The 21,803-nt window shown below is 39.5% G+C and overlaps 1 protein-coding gene across 1 annotated transcript; it reads right to left on the reverse strand.

Annotated features, from left to right (window-relative positions):
• On the reverse strand, nucleotides 1-21,696 carry qser1 (glutamine and serine rich 1). Its single transcript, XM_026913758.3, has 13 exons — nucleotides 21,342-21,696; nucleotides 13,648-13,751; nucleotides 13,369-13,530; nucleotides 9,639-13,097; nucleotides 9,247-9,521; nucleotides 7,934-8,050; nucleotides 6,943-7,076; nucleotides 6,233-6,450; nucleotides 4,887-5,024; nucleotides 3,951-4,048; nucleotides 2,188-2,334; nucleotides 1,891-1,986; nucleotides 1-1,482 (listed from the first exon to the last, which is right to left on the reverse strand). Exons 1-13 carry the CDS (start codon nucleotides 21,428-21,430, stop codon nucleotides 1,342-1,344), a joined length of 5,178 nt encoding a protein of 1,725 aa, XP_026769559.3. The 5' UTR covers nucleotides 21,431-21,696; the 3' UTR covers nucleotides 1-1,341.
• Nucleotides 21,697-21,803: the final 107 nt, after the last annotated feature.

Here is a 21,803-nt window from a genome sequence, read left to right on the forward strand (position 1 = left end):
TTCAATGGTAGGAAATTTATTTTTCGCATATCAAAAAAATACTCGCAGGTTGTATCACAGCTACAGTTGAAAAGCAAAAGCATCGTAATCTGTGCAAAACTGCGGCAAATTTGTAATATTCTACAGTAAAGAAGTGATCTTAAGACACACTGTCAGGGATAGAAATTTGCCATATAAACACACTGGGCATCTCTTTTGTAAAACAGAGTGTACCACAAAATGATCAGGAAACAATATTTCCTTTGTGGAAAAATACATTTATGTTTAAGATAAAGGGTTTTGAGTGACTATAAAATATAGTTTCCTGCAAGAAAATAGTTCCAATGCTGTTTATTACAACATTATCACAAAAGATGTATTAGAATTGCACCAACTCCATCTTTATAACCTCTGTCATATAAAAGGAGTTTAAAAGCACATAAAGAGTCAAATCCATCCAAAGAGCTCTCTTTACAAAATGTACACTATCATATAGAAAGTTTTTTACATATATATCTATGTATTTATATATTTATACAATCATTAGCACCCCTCTTTCTCCAAACTCAAATGTTGTTCTTTTTAAAATTAGTGTTCCAAAATTTCAAGGTAAATCGCCCTGTACCACACATTCATTAACCATCAGAGAATGACAATCGGCCAACTTTCGTGTCATCTGTGTCCAGTTTGGCCGATTAGATAACAATAAAAAACTTAAAACACGATTTTTAAAAAGACCATGACTAAAATCTATTGTCTCTGTGGTTCCAAGAACAGACATCTAAGTTCTGCCGCTGTACTTTGTATAAATTCTTATAAAAATCTTCATGTGTTTCATAATCTATTTATAATTCCCAGTTTTTCTTGAGGTTCTCCATCTTCTTGTCTTCAATTCTCCATTATCTTACAGTCTCCTCATGGTTCAATGTTTTTATCACATTTTTTCCTTTTCATATTCTAATGGTGTGAAATGCTCGTTTAATGCTTCTCAGTCTAATGCTTCAACATGTCGTTTTTTTGTGGTTCTCCATCGTCTTGTGATTCTCCACCTTCTCCATCTTCTAATGGCTATCCTCAGGGTTCTTCACCCTCTCAGGGTTTTTCTCTCCCTTCATGGTTCTCTGTTTCTTGAGATTCGCCATTTTCTTCATCTTCTCATGTCTGTACATAGTTTAGAGTTTTCCATCTTCAGACAGTTCTCCAGCTTCTAGTGGCTCTTCTTATGATTAATCATCTTCTCAGAGTTTTCACATGATTCCCATGGTGCTTTTCCATCTTCTGGTGGTTCTCCATATCCATCTTATCAGTTAGTGCTTTAGAAAGGGCCCATCAACTGCATCCACTTGTTGTTCTACTGTCTGGTTAAAGGCAGGCCTGCTGCACCTGGGTGAGAAGCTCTCCGAAGCGGTCAAACAGACCCTCCACCCACACTTGGTTCCCCATGCATGTCTGCACAGTCTCCTCCTGCCCCAGATCCACGCCGCGTGAGCGCAACAGTGCAATCTGATACACAAAAACACATACATCACAGAAACAAAGTGGAAACGTTCATTGAAGGTGACAAGGTAACAATACCAATACATGACTCAGGGGACAACTCAAGGAAAAAAAAATCATATGTTGTGTTTTATTTCTTACATATACCTATGTATTGACATTTCCCACTCTATCACATGAACAGTTCTGATGATGTTTTCTCCAGATACAAAAAATAGATGTGTCAATGTAGGATGTCAGAGTTGGTCTTGATGTGCAGGAGTTTATAAAAATGAATGTGTTTGCTGTAAAGACTCACTTTTTGTCCAAAAAAATATTTTGGAGTGAATAACCTTAACAAGGTAATAACATGACCTTTGGCCTTTAGAGATTTAATGTAGGAAGAGACACAGAAAAACAAACATACAATCTCACCTCTTCCATACACATCAGATATGTGTGATACTTGTAGTGCTGCAGTGAATGATAGAGAGAAAACCAGTGAGTTTTCTGCTGCTCCACTGTGTACTCCTGAGAGAGCGAAAGCGAGAGAGCGAGAGAGAGAGAGAGAGAGAGAGAAAGAGAGAGGAAGACAAGGATAAATAATAATAAAAATGAGACCACCTAGTGGCTAAAAGCAAGTACTACAAACCAACCAGTCCATAATATCAACGAACATACAGTACCTGAATGTTTTTTGTATTATATATGACTTGACATCCTGCAACTCACCAAGGGAAGTTTAACAGGGGATTTAGCAGGTTTCATAGTCTTCCTGTTGTACGCTTTCCCACTCAGTCTGACTTTAAAAGTGGGGGTCTCTCCATCTGTTTTCAGCTCTGTCACCACTGACAACTCGGGAAAGCTGTCTAAAGCATTCTAAAATGGATAGAGAAAGAGAAAAAGTCAATCAGGCATAGCAATGAATGATAAAGCAAATGCAAAAACACTGGAAAAACTTAAATACAGCTTATGGCCCTAACACAAACTGGTCTTTATTAGTATTTCAAGAAAACAGGCATGCACTAATATTAAATTCTCTGATCACAAGAATAATTCGCCAGCCACAGCAGTGTGTTATGTTTGTTTTTCCGGCATTAATGTTCACTTGTATCCTGTAAACATTATTATGTGATTGTTTCCTCCATTAAGGAAATGCAATGCTCTTTCAAATGAGTCTGAATTAAGATGGCATCTGTCCTTATGCTGCCTTTGAAATGGGACATACTTAATCTTTTAGCACAAATGTAGTGAACAGGGGTGTAATAATTTGTAACACAAAATTTAAATTCGATAAGATACGATGCAGTGATGTCTTGATATGATATGTTTTCCATTCAGGAAAAATAAGCATTGCCTGAATATGAGCCTTAGGTTTCCATTTTTGATTAAAACATCCAACATTATAGAAAAGCAATAAGTGAAACTTAATAATGACACAGTGTTTGTGTCATCCATTCAGACTCTTAGCAGCATATAATGAAACAAACGCTGTGCATTATAATGTAACAAAATTAAACATGGCTACTTAAACATTAGCTCTCTGGCCAAGCTTTCACTGGTGTGACTCTTAAGGGGGCATGTCTGAAACACAGGGCTTTTTATTTCCCAATCTGCCGTTTGCTCTCTGTAGCCCTAGATGTGTTTTTGCATCCTGCATTCTCCACTCTACTGGGTTTCATATCATCAGGTATGAACTTACTAATCGCTTCAGTGATTTCTTTAACCCAGATGAATGAGCAAGGAACGACTGCCTGAATGCAGCAGAGAGACTTTGCCGTGTGAGTGTGTGCTGCTTCATGTTTTCCTGGCCATGGTTATGGTATTAATGCCAGTGTTTATAACTCTTAGTTGATGGATTTGGCACACTGTAATCATTCGATCCACTATCCGGTGGGCGTCTTAACTTACCGGGGAGCCAAAGTGCTCCCTTACATCAGACCTTAAATATTTGGGAAAATTTTCCAATTTCTGCCTGCTCCTGACCATAGCCATTAGTGTATTCCCCAGCTAATACACTCATGCATTAGCTGCTTGCATAACAGCTTGCATAATTGCCTAATTTGAGATGAAGAGCAAGCTACTTTTTCAGTGTGGGCTTGATCGAGTTGAATGTTTATTACACCTCACGTAATATAATCAGTATTTTATGATGAATAGCCTACCTTATCATGCAGTCTGCTGAATGTATTGTCCGATACACAGACATATCAAATCCAAAGCCTCATATTGAACGATACGCTGTATCATTACACCTCTACTGCTGAAGTGTGTATTAAATTTTGCAATATATTGTAGAACTGATTTTTGGCACAGCACCTCAATACAACTGACAGACGTTTGCATGAACTCAGTGCCTTCACTAAAATAAAATGCATTAAAAACACTGGAAAGCAGACTGACAGGAACTTATGCTGTATGTACATTAACAAGCACTTAAAGTAAGTTAGATGTCTGTGGAAGTTGAGGGCTTGGATGTTTGAGGGCTTGCTCACTTTGAACACCTGACCCACTCGCAGTTTGGGCAGCAGCCTCCTCCTGTTGTCTGTGATCATGCCATCCACTCTCTTCATATGAGGCAGCAGAAGTTCATCTGAAAGGATCAAATCACAGAGGTCAAACAACAACACCTGGTGTACAATACAGACACATGAAACCTCTCATTATGTGTAAACACATCCATGCACTCAATGTCAAATTGTTGTGTAAACTATGTGAGACCGGTTTCTTGCTTTTTCATTACAAAAGAAATTTTAATGCAATCTTTACAAATTAAACAATATTATGATTAGGCATGTGCTGGTTAGAAGTTAGAGTTCAGGATTTCCTAATATTCAGACAATCATTCTGTCATGACAATCAAACTGTCATTACTAACACTGCATTTTGTTTGGACTGCAGCATAAGTTGAAATCATTTTCCAATGATTCCAATGAAAAAAAAAATGATGCAAAAAAAAAAATAAATAAAAATAAAAAATAATAATAAATCATGGCCCTGCTGAAGTCTGTGTCAACACCCCTCATGGTTGAAATGCTTACTGAGGTTGTCGCACAAGATTACAAAATTAGCATGACATGAAAATGCAGTACCAGCACTAAGGGAATATTCATAATGGCACTGGGATGAAAATTCAAGGTGAGAATGCATCGGCGGTGAAGCAGGAGAAAAGGGCAACATCATTAAAATGACACAATATTCTATTTTTAACCATTCCACTGCTCCTGTCCCACTTTGTGCTGATGTGCCTTGCAGAAAGGATCTTTTTACAATATGATCTTCTGAACTGGATTGATATCAGGGTCTAAGATTTTAGGATTTTAAAAATAAATAGAACTGCCTGTGATACTGATGAATTTATATAATTTACAAGGTCCTCGTAAATATCAGTCAGTCAATAAATCAAAATTGTGTGCTCCTTATGTCCTTACCGTTCTCTCTCTCCAGTGTGATCATGACGTCTGCGTCCAGAGCAACGCTGATCAGGAGCTCCACGAAACTCTTGAAGGTCTCCTTCATCGTCCTGGTGTTGAGGAAGCGTGAGGCAAATGGGACCGGAGGTATAAACTCTGAGATTAGAGAGGATACAGAGAGGGACGCTTAAACACAGAAAGGGAACAATACAAGTCAAGTCGACACGAGTGTCAACACAAGTCTATAGCTGGCTAATGGTTGTGTGAACTTTTTCAAGATTTTGCAGGGAGCATGGTGTGCCAAACAAATAAGATATTATTTCCATACAAAATACTTTCAAATTCTAAGGTTTGAAAAGGGAAATATGAATAATTGTGTTTCCAGCAACTTGTGAATATTCCACATGGAAAGCAACATACTGTAATCAAGAAGTTGGAACACACTCACTACACCAAAAATCCCTTTGCCTCAGGTTATTTAGACTGCTAACACTACCACTAACACTAGGGCTTCATTTGAAGGGCTACACATCTACAATAAATGAGCAATTAAAGCATCCATTAGTAGGCTTATATGAAAAGGCTTTTTTAAGGTAAGACTTTACATGACATTTGTTAACTAAAATTATTTACTGCATTAGTTAACATTAACAAATAATAAACTTGAGCATTACTAAACCATAAGTAATGTTAATAAAGTAACAAAGTGAGTTATCATGTGCATTAATTGATGTTTGTTTAAATGTTAATGAAACATACCTACATCAACTAATATTTATTTAATTCATGACTAAAAACTGAGCAAAAACTGTTACAAAGCGCTGACACTGGAGACTCGTTCTGTAAACGTTAACTAAATGTCTCCTTACAGAAAGCTTCACCATAGCAATGATTATAGGTTTTTCTTTGATTTAATAAAAAAATCCATTTATTATTAGCCTTAGATTATGTAATCTGCCATGTCCTTGTGAATGAGTTGTTACTATAGAAACAATAAGATATGAGAACAAGTACATTAATATAAACTGACTGTCAGAGCTGCTGATTTAGAAAATTAATTCTAAAATTAATTAGAATTGAGAGCTCAACAGTGCTGTGGTATAAGGTATATTAATGCTGAAGTTCATGATTTGTTGATGTTAACTAATGTGTTAAATAATCAGTTAGTCAGTTAAGGGAACCTTAATGTAAATTGTTACCATAAAATATGTTCTCGAAGCCAGAAATAAAATTGAAACACCCACATCTGGTTACATATTGGTCTGGTGGATTCTTAAAGCACCAGCTGTCACCAGAACTGTCTAATGACTGAAGGAAATGGGGTAAGACAGGTTTCACGTTCTTTCTCCAGCAAAATTACTCACCATCATCTTCACCTGCAGCTTCGGGAGAAGCCAACTCTGTTGAGTCTGTGAATTCCTCCTTCCATTTCTTCCTTTTTTTCGGTGGAGGTTCGGCCTTGGCTTTTGGCTGCTTTGGCCTGGGTTTGGACAAGCTTTGCTTTGTGCTGGATTTCAGAGCGGAGGAGTCGGACATGGCTGGTGCGGCAGCTCTCTGGGCCAGCAGAGCCTTCTGAGAGCCTCTAAGCAAAATACAAAAAAAAAATGCAAATGAAGTAGGAACCCTTATGTGAAGTTTTAAACATTATATCATAAAATACAAGATATGCCCAAGCAGACTAACGAATTTGAAAAACATTTTCAAAAACATTTTCAAAATCTTCAAGTCCAGTCCAGTCCAGCCTTGACTCAATGCTTCTTAATATTCAAAATGACCTGCATGGCACAAAACCTTCACAGAGTTTCTGTCTGCTAAGTTGCTCTTTGTGAAGCCTGATGAGTGGGCTCGACTTGCACATGGAGAGTTCAAATCTGACAACTGACTGAGAAGGGAATGGGCTGCCATGAGTACGTTGCTGCTGGTGTGTGTGAGTGTGGGGGGATTCCCATGTATGCAACGTGACTTGGGGGGAAAAAAAAACCTGCTTTGATTCTGCTCTGGCTCATGACATATTGGGTGTGTGCGGGCAAGAACAAGCAAGAAGAATGCAAGAAAAAAAGAATAGCAGTAGTACCTCATGGAATGCATGGGCTTGCACCTTGGTTTTCTGTTGCAGACTCGCACGTACTCCCGCTTGTTCACAGTGTCGAGAAACTTGACGTATACTCTCCGGTACATTGTTTTAGCATCTCCAAAGTAACCCAGATACTGCACAACAGGGGACATCATAATAAAACCCTGTTAGGGCATGTGGCAGCATATTATCACAATATCAATGCATATTCACCTGTACCTGTCTGACTGACCAGTTAAATTGGGCCTGATTGAACTGATTTGCAGATAAATTGAACTGATTTGCAGAACTAACTACATATAACATTAGCTTTATGAATTAACCCTATACTCAATTTAACCCGTGGGAATGATTTCTGGCACAAGTACCCCTGATCTATCTATCTCTCTACCTACCTACCTACCTATCTATGATCACAATAAACCACAACCGAAAATATCACTGTTTATAGTTATCATTACTACAAATATAAAACTGACTACTTGACTTCAATGCATAAAATCTAAAACCAGGAATAGCTCTGATACATCCTGAAGACTTTCCCTTGTTGGAAAACTTACTAATTCTTACAAAGCACTGACACCAGGAACATGTTCAATAAATCTGTTCACAGAAAACTTCACCATATCAATATTTACATGTGTTTTAAAATTTGTTAGAACGAACAGACTGTCCACCTTATAAGTCCCTGTGAATGAGCTTTTACTATATAAAACTGATATGCCTTGATCCGGCATTCCTGTTAGAGCATCTTCTGACCAATCAGATTTGAGAATTTAACAGCACTGTGGTATAAATAAATACAATAATATATATCCGTCTAATGTGCCTGACATTTGAACAGTCATAAAATTAATCTCTGCTGCGATATGTGGAGGAATTTCTTTTAGACTGGAAAGGGTACCAAACTGCAAAAAATAATACAGTGCCTGGTATAACCGACCACTGGTACGTGTCTAGAGCTATTTGAGATCAGGAATGATTCACTCACACTGTTCGTAGCAGAAAACACTCGTTTTCCATCTCTCAGCTCGGGTATGAATTTCTGCAGCAAGGCCTTTTGCACCTTCCAAATGGCTGGAGGTTCTATTCCTGCCTTCAGTGTGACCTACATCCAGTAAAATGCAAACAGGCCACATTACACATCAAACGTATCGACAATCAAAAGGTCTTCCTGCTATGTTGTAACATACCACTTCCCACTGTACCTCTGACATCTGATCAAAAAAAATATAGACAGATTGAGCCCTGAGTCTCCAGCGAAACAGTAATAATGCTAGGTATGATAGAGAGTATCTGTGTAGTCTGAGGTTGGACACCTGGCCATCACACCCATATGTGGGCCTTCTCCAAACTGTTGCCACAAAGTTGGAAGCACACAATTGTATAGCATGTCTTTATATGCTGTAGCATTATAATTTCCCTTCACTGGAAGGGGCCCAAACCTGTTCCGGCATGACAATGCCCGTACACACAAAGCGAGGTTCATGTTGAGATGGTCTGCCAAGGTTGGAGTGGAAGAACTCGGGTGGCATGCACAGAGCCCTGACCTCAACCCCACTGAATACCTTTGGAATGAACTGGAACGCAAACTACACCCAAGGCCTCCTTGCCTGACATCAGTACCCAACCTCACTAATGCTCTTGTGGCTGAATGGACACAAAACCCTACAGCCACATTCCAAAATCTAGTGGAAAGCCTACCCAGAAGAGTGGAGGTTATTATAACCGCAAAGGGGGACTAAATCTGGAATGGGATGTTCAACAAGCACATATGGGTGTGATGGTCAGGTGTCCAAAACATTTTGCCATATAGTGTATTTAGATAAGGCAACCAAGACTATTAATAACAATGTAAGCATAGAGATGTAAACACTAAATACAGTTTAAATGAGCAAAATAAAGACCAAATCCTGTAACTTGTACCATGACTGTTAACAGGATGGGGTAAATATGAGAATGAAAGATCATTGTATAGAACCTGAATAATCTTAAAAAGATTCTAATAATCAGAAAAAGAAAACATAGATTGCAAGATGAAAACAGCACTATTACAAGAGAAACTGACTTAACCTTGAAACTTTAAGATTTTCAAAAGAACACTAGACGACTTCTTGTCTTTTACCTTTACTAATAACCTACATGAATATCACAGGAACATCACTATGAGAAATCTAAACTGGAACATGTACCATTGTACCATTTTAAGCCTACTGTTGTGTGATTCACTGTGCGGATATCTATTATCCTGCACATGCAACACGCTTGTCAGACAAAGACATTAAATCTAAATCAGTTGCATACCTGCAAGCTTTCTATGTCCTCATTTTTCACCACAAACTCATCACGTTCTCGGTACATGCCCTCCTCCCCACTGTCCGACAGCTCCTCATCCGTGAGGCCTTCGATAGCTACGGTGGTCAGGCATACCGCAAGTTTGTTGGCAGGTATGTTCTTCACCAGTTCCTCTACTGGCACTTCATTCAGCCCAGGCTTTTGCTGCTCCTTTAGCTTTGTATCTGCAGACTGGATGCTGGATGACTGCTCTTGACTTGTGGTGTCACCTGAACTTTTGCTGTCTACAGACAGCACACCATATTATATAATCATGGCACAGATTGTGTACAAACAAGAGATCTTACTATTCCAAAAAAAAAATACTAAGAAATTTAAAAGCATTAAGAGTGAATACACACCTGACTGTTGCTTGTCTGAAGGCTCGTCTAGAGAGGAGAGTGCAGAACTAATGCTCTTTTGAAGGTCTTGGTTTTTACCAACTGATTCATCCTCATCCGAGGAGAAAGATGGAAGTGTCTCCAAGTTCTTGTGAAGCTCCTCATCCAGTCTTTTAGTAGAGCTAACAGTACTGATGTCTGGTGAAACCAGTGAAGTTGATGGGGGTATGAGTTTAGGGGGCACTGACAATTGATTAAAAGGTCTTTTGGTAACTGAAGACTTTCTTGTGCGGTTGGGTGACCGTATGGGTGGAGAGGAGAATTGCTGCTTGGGTCCAGATTTAAGAAAGTCTAGGAAAGATCCAATGAACCCAGTTTTAACTTCTGGCTGTTTTTCTTCTACCTCTCTTATTTTTTGCCGTATTCTTTCTTGTTGCTGGTAGCTATCAAGACAGCCCTCAGAGGTAGAGGACGAACTTGTCTCACTTCCTTTGGAGTTCTGTCGCTTTACTTGGCCACTTCTTTTTTGAGTTTTAGGTTGACCATTTTCATCTTCGGTAGCTTGCTTGGAAGAACCTTTTGACCTGACGCGCTTCTTAGAAAGACCATCAGAGGAGTATTCTGCAAATTTTTCCTCCATCTTAACACTCTTCACTACTTTGGGTTGATTCTTATTTGGGTTATATTCCTGGGAGGTTACGTGAAAGTCTGTGTGGTTGTTGGCAAACGTGTTTATAGTACCTCCGTTAGAATTCAAAGAAGAATCATTGCTAATAAGTTCCTTGGGTAATACCTCATTTTTCTTGTGATGATTTGTCACTTTCTCAGATATTTCATGCTTAGAGTTATTTTGCTGTGTGTGAGAGTTTGGTGGTGTAAATGCTTGATGTCCATCAACTTCTTTGTGAATGTCTGTTGTCAGCTGACCACCATTTACAGATAAAGTAATGGTCTGTGTGTTTGAGATCATGTGCTGTGAAGAGTAGCTATTAGGTTCATGCTTGTTATTAACTAACTCATAGTGGCACTTAGAGTCTGAAGGGCTGGATATCGATGCTAAGTCCCCTTCAGAGGACGAGGTTTTAAAGTCCTGTGGTGTGACTCCACAGGCAGCTGCTGTGGCAGCTAGGATGTCATCCACATTGGACAGAATGTTCCTCTCATCTGCCATCAGCATGGAATCAGGGAAGCAGATGGAGCTTAAGGTAAAGTGCTGTTTGGCATCATGCTGATTTGTTGAATTGTTGAAACTGTCTTTTTGTACCAGATGTTGCTTTGTGGACTCCACAACTTGGTGGGTTATCTGCGGATTCTCAATTGCACTGACTGCGGAATTCAGGATTTCATTATTCATTTGCAGGAACTGAACCGAAACTGGCTGCATTTGGACTGGCTTAGACTGATTTGTCCCTGTGTGGAGCAAAGGTTGTTGAAGAAGGATCATCTGTGAGGGCTCCAGAAGGACTTGGGCACTGGGTAGCTGAATGAACTGTGCCTGTTCCTGTGACAACTGCCTCTGATCTCCTCTGTTACTCTGAGTTTGCTGGTCCTCTTGCTGAGCAGTGGGAACTTTGAGAAGCACAGCGTGTTCTTTCAACTGATCAGTGCTCAAGGCCACATGGGAGGACTGCAGTAATGTAGAGTTATTTTTTGTGCCAGAGGTTACATGAGAATGGGCAGTGCTTACCAACTGCCCAATTAAAGTACTCATTCTCTCATCCTTGATAGATGACATTGGTGCAAGACCTATTAGCTGATCCTCGGATCGAGAGTTGCTTCGGATGACGCTATGTGCTTGTCTGTCTTCCATTTTTGAAACAACATATACAACATTGCTCTGCACCCCAACATCATTGTTTGCGACAGTCTGGGTAGAACTACTTATTGAAGCCTGTTGTAATGCCTGCATATCTTGAATAGGAAGCTCTCCACAGTTTTCTTTGGAGGTGAGGAACAGACTCTCATCTTCCTTCCCTTTGCCATAGGCTGGGTTTTGTTCCACTGAGGACTGGTTGTTCTGGATGGCTTGTGTATAAGCGGCAGTGGATGATGTTGACTGGTCAGACAGCAAGTATTTCTGAGTCTGCTGCAACAGTATACCATCTGTCTTGTTTGGAGAAGGCTGCATTAGGGTGTAATCCTGGGTGGAATTACTGGATGGTAAGCTGTGGCCATAGGAGGAAGAGAATGGAGGACTTGGTGTGAGAGACTGGCCTGATGCATAGCTCTGAGAGGGACTAACAGATTCTGCTCCCTGGGCATAATAACTGACAGTGGACAGACTCTGAGAGTGACTGGAAGAATAATTGTGAGAGGCATTGCCCATACAAAGTCTTTGCGTCTGCTCATCATACTCCTCTCTGTTTGATGCTGAAGACATTATGTGCTTTTGGCCAGAAGCGTACATTAGAGAGTGGCTAACAGATGTCTCGTTTTCTGACTGAGTAGCCAACGACGGCAACGTTTTGTATATAGAAGGTAGTTTCTCAGGCTGATTGGGAGAGAAGGCCTGTGGTTCACTAAGGTTGCTCATGAGACTTTGAGATGTAATGTATGTCTGTGAAGGGCCGATGGACATCAAACTGGAAAGCTGTGCTGATGTGTATGGCTGTGACTGGCTAGCAATCACAGAGCTATGTTTCTGGGCTGTGGAAGCATACCTATGCTGCTGCATGGGTGATGAGGCTGCCTGATCATGCAACTCTGAGCCCTCCCCAAGATGCTCTGCTGTTTTGTTAGAATCATCCTTGGCTTTCACTCCAGATGTGGAGGAAAACCCTGAAGAGGGCACAGACGAGGAATGTGTCTGTGTTTGCTGCAGCTGCACTGTGGCGGTCTTCTGCTGAGCTGTGTTATTAATGGCCTGACTGGGAATTCCATTGGGGCTGTTTGCAACAGGTCGAGAAGGATCCTCGTACGAGACATCAGCATCGTCAGGTAGGTAATCTTGCAAAGAGTGTTGTGCACTGACAGACAGCTGCTGCTGGACTGGCTGGGTGCTGGAAGGCCGCTGGTGGTGCTTGATGACACTACATTCACGCTGAAGTGCTCGTTCGATGGAGCTGGAGAAAATTGGGGCTCCATAAGGTGGAATAGTCTGCTGAGAGTTACTCAAAGGAGAGGGTAGGAGGCTGAACTGTGGCTGCAGGAGATGTGGTGCAGACTCCTGGGCTGAACGATATGTGGATGACTGGATTGGGAGGCTAGCACCCAGGGAAGCACCACCCAGGCGGTCAAAGGCAAAAGCTGTTGGCACAGTGGTTTGGGAAGATTTGATCTGAAGTAGAGGGTCATTAGGTGAAAGCAGTCCATTTGATGGGCTAAACGTAGTGTGCTGAACAGTTAACGCAGATGTGGTGGGAAAACTCCGAGTGGGAAAGGTGCTGGGGTGCTGGTAGGAAGAAAGAGCTGACAGGGTAGGAAACGTTCCAGAAGAAGGAAGAGCTCCAGTAAGAAAGAGCTCTGTTGAAGAATTTGTGCCTATAGAAGAAAAGAAACCATAAAAGAAAATGAAACAAGCTGTTCAGCTACACATGGACCTTATCAAGTAAAGCTGTTTAACTTACTAATAGTATAATATTAACTGTAAATACTAACTGTTCAACAGATTGAATCAGACAAGAGATTTCACCACCTCAAATAAACAAACAAACCTGTGATTTTTTAAACCATATTAATCACTGGTTACCTGCAGATTCATGTACTGTGGATACATTTACTGTCAAATGGATATCAGAAGCTGTACTTTTACCAGTCTGCCATGGTGAAGTTCTGAACTGGGGAAGTAGAGACGTGGCTGCAGGTCCAGCCTGAAGGCCTCGGGATTCAATGGAAGAGAGGAAATTCATGACTGATGATTCAGTAGTGCTGCCTCCGGTGGTGTGCAGACTGTTATCAAAGACACCAGACACACCTACCCGGCAGAAGGACACCATAGAATGAGGATAAAATAATTATTCACAGAGAAAGGTGACCTCGTGCCTAGTTATTTGTTGTTTGATGTTTGAGGCAGTTCCCTTTACATCCTCACCTGTGTGGTGATGAGAGGTGGTGTAGGTAGTGAGTGTATGACTTGAGGCGTAGGATTGCCGTTGGGGAAGCTCTGTCTCTATGTGAGTCGCACCATAACTGGAGCTATTGGCAACACAGTAGCATAACATACAGTTAAGGCATTAAAAAAAACTGCAAATTCAACAAAAAAAAGAAGAAGAAGAAAAAAAACAATAGATTGTAAATGTAATTAGGAATGCACTGATTTCACTTTTCCAATTTTTTTTCTAATAATACAGAGCTCTATTGGCTAATACACGATACTGATCCAAACTGACAACCTCTGACAGACAAATTAGTATCACTCAGTACACTTTCTGGGTTAGCATCAGGTTCTGGAACACCAAATTATACAGAACTCAAAGAAAAACACCTGAAAATGATATACATGAACTGAGACTTATGAAATACAGTCTGTAATCAACAAGACACTTTTCAACTCAACAAACATAAAATACCAAACACTATATCAATCTAACACAGCTGGAAACTTCTCATTTGCAGTGGTAGGCCACATCTGCCATCCCTCTACAATTGCTCCATGTTCGACTAAATAAAAGCCTGTCTGTGAAGCAGGTTTAACCAGCAGATAAACAGCTGCCCATGATAATGATCACAGCTGGAGACTATTTATTACCATTTTATTTCCGACCAGTCTAAGATCATTCAATGTGTCCATGATTTGAAATGAATAAGATTAAGAATTAAAGACATAACATTATTTAGGATGTTCATCTATTTTGCTCTTTACTTGACCTTTGAAAGAAGAATTGTGCTTGTTTTTTTCAAGATAGAAATATAGAAATGTGAGAGAAAGTATTATCACATATTAAAAAAAAACCTTTGCTCAAACGATTAAACATGAAACTGGATGTTGGTTAATCGACAACAGCTGCCTTCTTTCCTAATAGACAAACACTACTCGCATTATTTTGATTGCATAATCCCCCACAAAAAATCATCATATTCTACAAGCATCATCATATTCTAGCAGCAATGATATATCTAGAAACCTGAAATCTCTATTAATCTCTATTAATCTGCAACAATGTTTAGTTAGGTGGCATGTGTCAAAGTAACATCCACATGAATGCCAGGACCCAAGGTTTCCCAGCAGAACATTGCCCAGAGCACCACACTGCCTCCACCAGCTTGTCTTCTTCCCGTAGTGCATCCTGGTGCCATCTCTTCCCCAGGGGAGTGACACACATGCCCCCGGCCGTCCACATGATGTAAAAGAAAACGTTATTCATCAGACCAGGTCACCTTCTTCCATTGCTCCATGGTCCAGTTCTGATGCTCACGTGTCTATTGTAGGCACTTTCGGCAGTGGACAGGGGTCAGCATGAGCACTCTGACAGGTCTGCGGCTACGCTGCCCCATACACAGCAAGCTGCGATGCACTGTGTTCTCTGACACCTTTCTATCATAGCCTCATAGCCAACATTAACTTTTTCAGCAATCTGTGCTACAGTAGCTCTTCTGTGAGAACTGACTATTCACTTGCCTAATATATCAACCCCTTGACAGGTGCCATTGTAACATGATAATCAATGTTATTCACTTCACCTGTCAGTGGTTTATATTATATATATATATATGCAAACACATACATACACACACACACACACATACATATATATATGCAAAAAGAACAAGATGCACGCTTAACCTGGTTAGCAACCTGATTTTACTTGGTTATAATTTACCAAGAAGTTTATTTAGGGACTGGATTGACATAAATCTAAAATGTTATCCACTTATTATTACGAATTACCACAAAAACACAGGGAGTGCTATTCAGTTAAACTAATAGTTTCAAATGTAACTCTAGAAGGTCCATCTGGTGGCCCATCAGTGGCTAAATAATCCTAAGCAGCGGTCTAGCCTGCAATGGCTGGACATGTATTTCATAGAAACTCTGTGCATACAAGTCCATTGATGCGTACAGCTTTGTTGTTTGTGAGCACGTTCAAGAAGAAATGTTTTATGATTACAACATTGAGGACGTCGTGGCACCAAAAGCCAAGGTGCAGTCCAGACAGATGCCTTAAACTCATCTGTAAACTGAAGAAAGTTAGCTAGTTAAATGTGCCCACTACAGGCAACTCCTCAGTAAGAACGTGCCCTAGCTATCTCGCGTTAAATAGCTTCCTGATGTATATTTTAGAGAAGATTTGTAGGTTGTTGAATTAATATATATTAGGCATGTTAGCTAACTGGCAAACTAAGCCTGTTAAATTATTAGTTAGCACACCGCCTTCACGCATATGAAAGACAGCTACTTCCCTGAGATGAAATGGTGACTACAAAGATGGAGCTCCTTGGACCAGTTATCCTTCCTAATTGCCTGTAATCACAACCATCATCAGTTGGCTTGGAAAGGTGTCCAATTCAAAACAAATGTGTTTATGAACACATCTGACAGCACAACGTGACATTTTAGAAAAAAAAAATCTGCTCTGAAAAATCACCATAATCTCCATCTATCAAAAATCTTGATAGATTCATCACTCAGATTATAAACAAGTAGCATCAGGTTGTAGCTACTCAAGCCTTTTTACATCTAGGTTGTTCATGCACTCTTTTTGTTTACAAACACCAAAGGAATCTATTACAGTTATAATATTTCTTGTAATCTATTAAAAAAACTGGCATTTATGCATATGTCAAAATGTATATTTGTGAGCAAAGGAGTAAAAACATGACTGTCCAATCTGGAAACTGTATCATTTATCAGTCGAGTATAAAAGGAGCTTCCACATAAAACGGCATGTTTCAACCAGCTTTAATACGCTATATTTCAGGACAGGGACCTGTAGGTATTTCTTACATTAAGTCATTATTTACATTTAGATTAGAGTTGGGCTCAAGGATATTATTTCACTCTTAATTTAGGGTCTTTCATATAACAAGACTTAAAGATATTTGAAATTCACATTTGAATTTGTTGAAAATGAGTCATCTCTCAAAAACACTCATATGATGTCACATCCATTATGCTGTACCATGTCCGTAACATGTAAATCAATATCTTACTTTTGCATATTTGTTTGCATTTCCCATGAAAGGTACATATAAAAACTGGTTCACTGGAACCTAAACCTTGCAGGCAAAGAGACACTTTGCAAGTGAAAAAAAGTAAATAAAAAAAAAAAAAGAAAAAAGTATATATTAAAAAAAGTCATATCCAAATTGCTGGATTTGTCCATTTATGTCAATTTTAATGATTTTCTGGCTTGTTTAAAAAAAAATGATATATTACTATATACTGTATATGGGGTTATTATCTGGCTTTATACCACAGCACTGTTGAATTCTTGAATCTGATTGGTCAGAAGGTGTTGATTAAGTAAGGAATAACGCTGCGTTCACGCCATGTCGGAATTACCGCAATTACTAGATGACAACCGGATGTTCTACTCGGAGACATTAATAATAGTCAATTATACAAATTATTACGAGATAACTACTTAACTGTATTTTACTGCTGAAGCCGCCACCGTTTTGAGTGTTTTTGCATGATGTTGTAGCGGTCAGGGGGTAAAAGTCAGAGCTCTCAGAAAATTCCTAGTTTACTAGGAATTTAAGTTGTAATTACGAATTCTAATTCTTTTTACAAGTCAGAATCTCGTAATTACAGTAATTACAACATGGCGTGAACGTAGCTTAACACGTGACAGACCATGCTGTTATATGAATATAATCCATTCCAGGGTTGTGTGCTTCGGCCTGGCACGAAGCCCTGAATAGTTCACTCTGAAGAGGATTATTTTCCTATAACAGTATGGTATGAAGTGTGTTATACTGCTTATACTAGAGTCATTTCCCAATGATTACAATCTTTTTTTATTTACTCATGAGCAACACTTTGCGCTTTTTAACTGTTTATAGTTACATTTATTGCTATGAAACATCTGCAAGACAAAACAAGTTCCTGTTATCACTTATAGCAGTTATAAACAGTCATTCCCTCGACAGTCTCCCTTTTTGCTCTCTTAAAGTTAAAAAGACAAAAAAAAACAAAGACCGAAAAAAAAAAAAGCTTGTCATGTGACTGAAACACTGGAAAGTGCGAACTTCTCTGTCCTTAAGACCCTCCTAAAACATACTGACTGTTACAAACGCCTGAGACTCCTTCCATAAATGTTAGATAAATGTCTATTAACAGAACTTTTTCACCACATCAATGATTATATGTTTTTCTTTGTTAAACATCTATATTTAAAATTAGTTTATTATTATATCCACATAATCTAAGCCTAATAAACTGATTCATTATCATTGTTCATATGGTGAAGTTTTCTGTAATGAGGCATTTACTTAACATTTATGGAAGACGCCTCCAGTGCCAGTACTTTGTAATAGTCTCAGTAATAAGAAGCTTTCATAGCCGTTATTACACAACATTAAATGTAACTATAAATGGATAAAAGTGCAATGTGTCAATAAATAATAAATATAAAATTGCAATCACTGTCAGGTATAAGGGGAATTGAACACTTTGGGTTGTAATCTCACAGGAAAATAATCAACTCTGCTTACTCTGCTTCACGTCAGGCTGCATCACAACACCCCACACACACACCACAAACAAACCAAATATATTTCAGTTTTCTGATAACAGAAAGCTCAAAATGCTTGGGCAAAAATGGTCAATGAGGTAAAATGCTAACTATATCTCGTGCGCTGTTTACTGAGTACTAGCCGCAGTACTGTGTAGGTCATAAGAGGGTACATTTAATTCAGCATGAGAAAGAATGTTTAAAAAGTTCAGATTTAGCCCTGCTGCGCGTGTGTGTGGTCTAGACATGACCCAGAATAGACATATTCAAACCCAAAAAAGGGGACTTCGTGGATTCAGTAAACACACACATCAAACTGTGGAAAGTGTTCAAGAGATTAGTCACGTTGCTTTCGTTCACAGGTCGGTTTGCACTGTATCCTCAGGTTTCAGTTTCCATATTACACAAAAAAACAACAGGCAGAGTGCACATCATGTTGAAACATATGTATGAATTCAGACCCAAAACCACTTCTGTCCAAGGTATAAAGGACTTCAGAACTACTGAGGGATCTGATCTCTGTGTGGCATTGCTTGTCAATTTCATTTGTAACATTGTAATTACCACACTAAACAAATGGCAGATTGAATTGTACTTTGTTCACCTGGCTGTTAGAAGTGATGATCAGTGATGATCCCCCTTTGGTAAAAATGGGGTATAAACAGAACTCTAAACGAATACATGCGGTGGATCTGTACAGAAGCTGTCAATTGTACAGAACCAAAGTTTTACAATATTCCCTATCTGTACCCGCTTATCAGATCTTCACACTTAAGCTGGTTTTAGACTGTGCAATTACAGCAACCATTTTGTATGTGCCACTTTGTATGATGAAGATCCTCTAGCGATAGACTTGTGATTACACATAATGAGTACATCCTGCTTACGTCATCGATCAACGTGATCTGGACTTGTGCAGAACACTGGGTCGCATAAACAGAAATGTTCTGAGCTTGAATTTTTTCCCTCTATTGGTGGCTTACAGACGACCATCATAGCAATAGTCACACTCCGAGATAAAAATAAAAAAAAAAACTTCTGACAATGCAGACCTTTATCATCAGCTGTCTTTTGTTGCGATGACACTACACTGGACACTACTTAAAATGCTACATGTTCTAAAGCCACCAAAGAATTCTTTAACGATGTGTGAATTTTGTCAGGGACAGCAAAATTATACAGTGTAAACCCACCTTTAGGGCTTATATAAAATATTGTTTTACTAACTGGATTCTGAGATCCAGGTGAACACCTGACCTTCCACCTTTGGATGCCCAAACAGTGAACACATACAGCACACTCCACCAAACTATTCTGTCCTTTGGTTATGTTGTTTAAAGGTGCATTAGGTAAGATTTATTAAAAATAGGTCTCTAACAGTTAAATGGGTGGAGATGAATAAGATTTAGTTTTTTGACTCATTGAGCCTGCCCCCATGTGTACATCTCCACGCATGTACACAAAGATCCTCCCCCAAAAATTATCATGGTTCAACTAAGTTATGCTGCATTCAAGGCGAAGTTGCAACTTGTAATTCCCTGCCTACAACTGTTAAAAACCACCGAAAACTCTCCCAACTTGAAATTTCACCTCGACAACCTGGGATAGTCTTCTCAACTATCAGTTCCCCATTTACAGAGTGACCTAAAATCAACATGCCACATTATACTGTGAACAGTGTAAAGTGTCCCTTCTCCACTCTTAAATTAGATTATAGCAGTGCTGGCTTTAGCTCAGTTAATAAAAGGACACAGTACTTGATAAATCTAGAACACCATACTAATAACACCATCAATCTATAACACCATACTAAATGCTGTTTTGAAAAGGTAATCCCTGACATTTGAATTATCACTAATGTTAGCTGGCTAGATTGATGCGAACAATATTCGCTATTGTCTGCTGGATAGCTTGTTGCCAAGCTACTCACTAGTGTCCGCTGTTGTTGCTGTACTGCAATTTCAGTCCAAAACATTGCATGAACGTTTGAAGTTCACTACAGTAGAACAGTACCAGCATCCACTCAGGCCTGTAACTGTAAAAGTGCAGTTTTTATGAACTTTATGTGCTCTGACAAAGCAAATAAAAGACATGCTTTCGTTGAGGCATCCATGTTTTTTTCCCCCACTTCGCAAAAACCTGCTTTAGTGGGAAATGACATTATTACACGTTGCGAATTACAACTTACAAGTTACCATGAAGGCAGCATTAGCATGCTAATTGGGTTACCATTAGCAAGGACTGTCATGACATCAGTTTCAAGTGCACTCAGACATTCAGCTGCTTGGAAGCCAAGTTACAACTGTATAATCACTGCAACCTCTCCTCATAATGAGTTAGGAAAATGTAAAGGGGTGCTGGGGGCGTGTCTATAAAATGACTGACAAGATTTGCCAATCCAAAGCCAAACAAACATTCCGGACCGGAAGGCAGGTTTCCAAACTGTTTTTTTTTAAAGCTACGAAATGCACTTGCTCTGAGACAACAGCTTAAACTATTTTTTAAAATCATTGATACATCATTTTCCACATTATTTGTACTAGTATGAAATGAAAAATATTGACTATTGGACCTTTAATGCACACTGGTTAGTATTAAATGTGCAGTAAGAGATACAGTTCATGCACATGGCTGAGTCGATACTGAACTAAACCGCAATAATAATGCCAAAGTTCCAGACACGTGGCTCATCACTGATTATTTACATTGCAGCTAATAGCTAACAACTGCTTGCAGCAATATCTATTCTGATTAATAACTAAAGAGTTGCGGTGTGGAATATAGAGATAGTTTATACAGTTCACAGTTTACAGTTCACAACTCTGACACTGATAATCTCTTTGAAATCTTCCACTTAAAAAAGTCTATTTGCATTTTGGCATAAAAGGTAATCAGCAGGCAAACTGTAATTTCGCAAGAAACGACTAACTAGTTTGAGAGCGCTCAAAGTTAGTTACTTGTGCGGACACAAATCAAATTTAAAAGTGCACAACTTTAAAATGGACAGTCATGTTTATATTGTAATCCCAGGCCTTTCCCACAGCGGCCTTTCCTCAGGGAGCTTTCCCAGTCCCTGTCCTTTCCTCTCCTCTGCCTGCGTCCGTCCTACCTGGTCGGGTTGCTGTAGGCCCAATCCGCGCTCTCGCCTGATGTGGCCCGCCGCTCCGCGAAGCCCGAACCCAGGTAGCGTCCGTCCATCCTCCCGCGACGGGCTCAGGACTCACGCTGTTTCCCGACAGACTTTTGTGGAACATTCACACATTAAGCGTACCGCGATCACATTTTAATACAAAATGCGCCGGGTTCGGTGGCGATCCGCGCTGGTGGATGTGCATGGGAGATGGCAAAGCTGTGTGCTGATCAGAGTGTGTAATAAAGTCTCCAAAATAAAAAAAAAAACAAACACACTCAGATGTGCACGGCGGCGGTGCTCCCCATTCTGGCTCATTTCCCAACAACCACTTCCGACTCGAGCTGCAAGTTGTGCACTTCTCCACTGTTTTCAGCTGAAATATGACAATATCATATAACAGTACAATCAAGTATATAACAAAATCATATATGTAAATAT

The sequence above is a fragment of the Pangasianodon hypophthalmus genome, chromosome 6, assembly GCF_027358585.1.
Source record: "Pangasianodon hypophthalmus isolate fPanHyp1 chromosome 6, fPanHyp1.pri, whole genome shotgun sequence".
NCBI lineage: Eukaryota > Metazoa > Chordata > Actinopteri > Siluriformes > Pangasiidae > Pangasianodon > Pangasianodon hypophthalmus.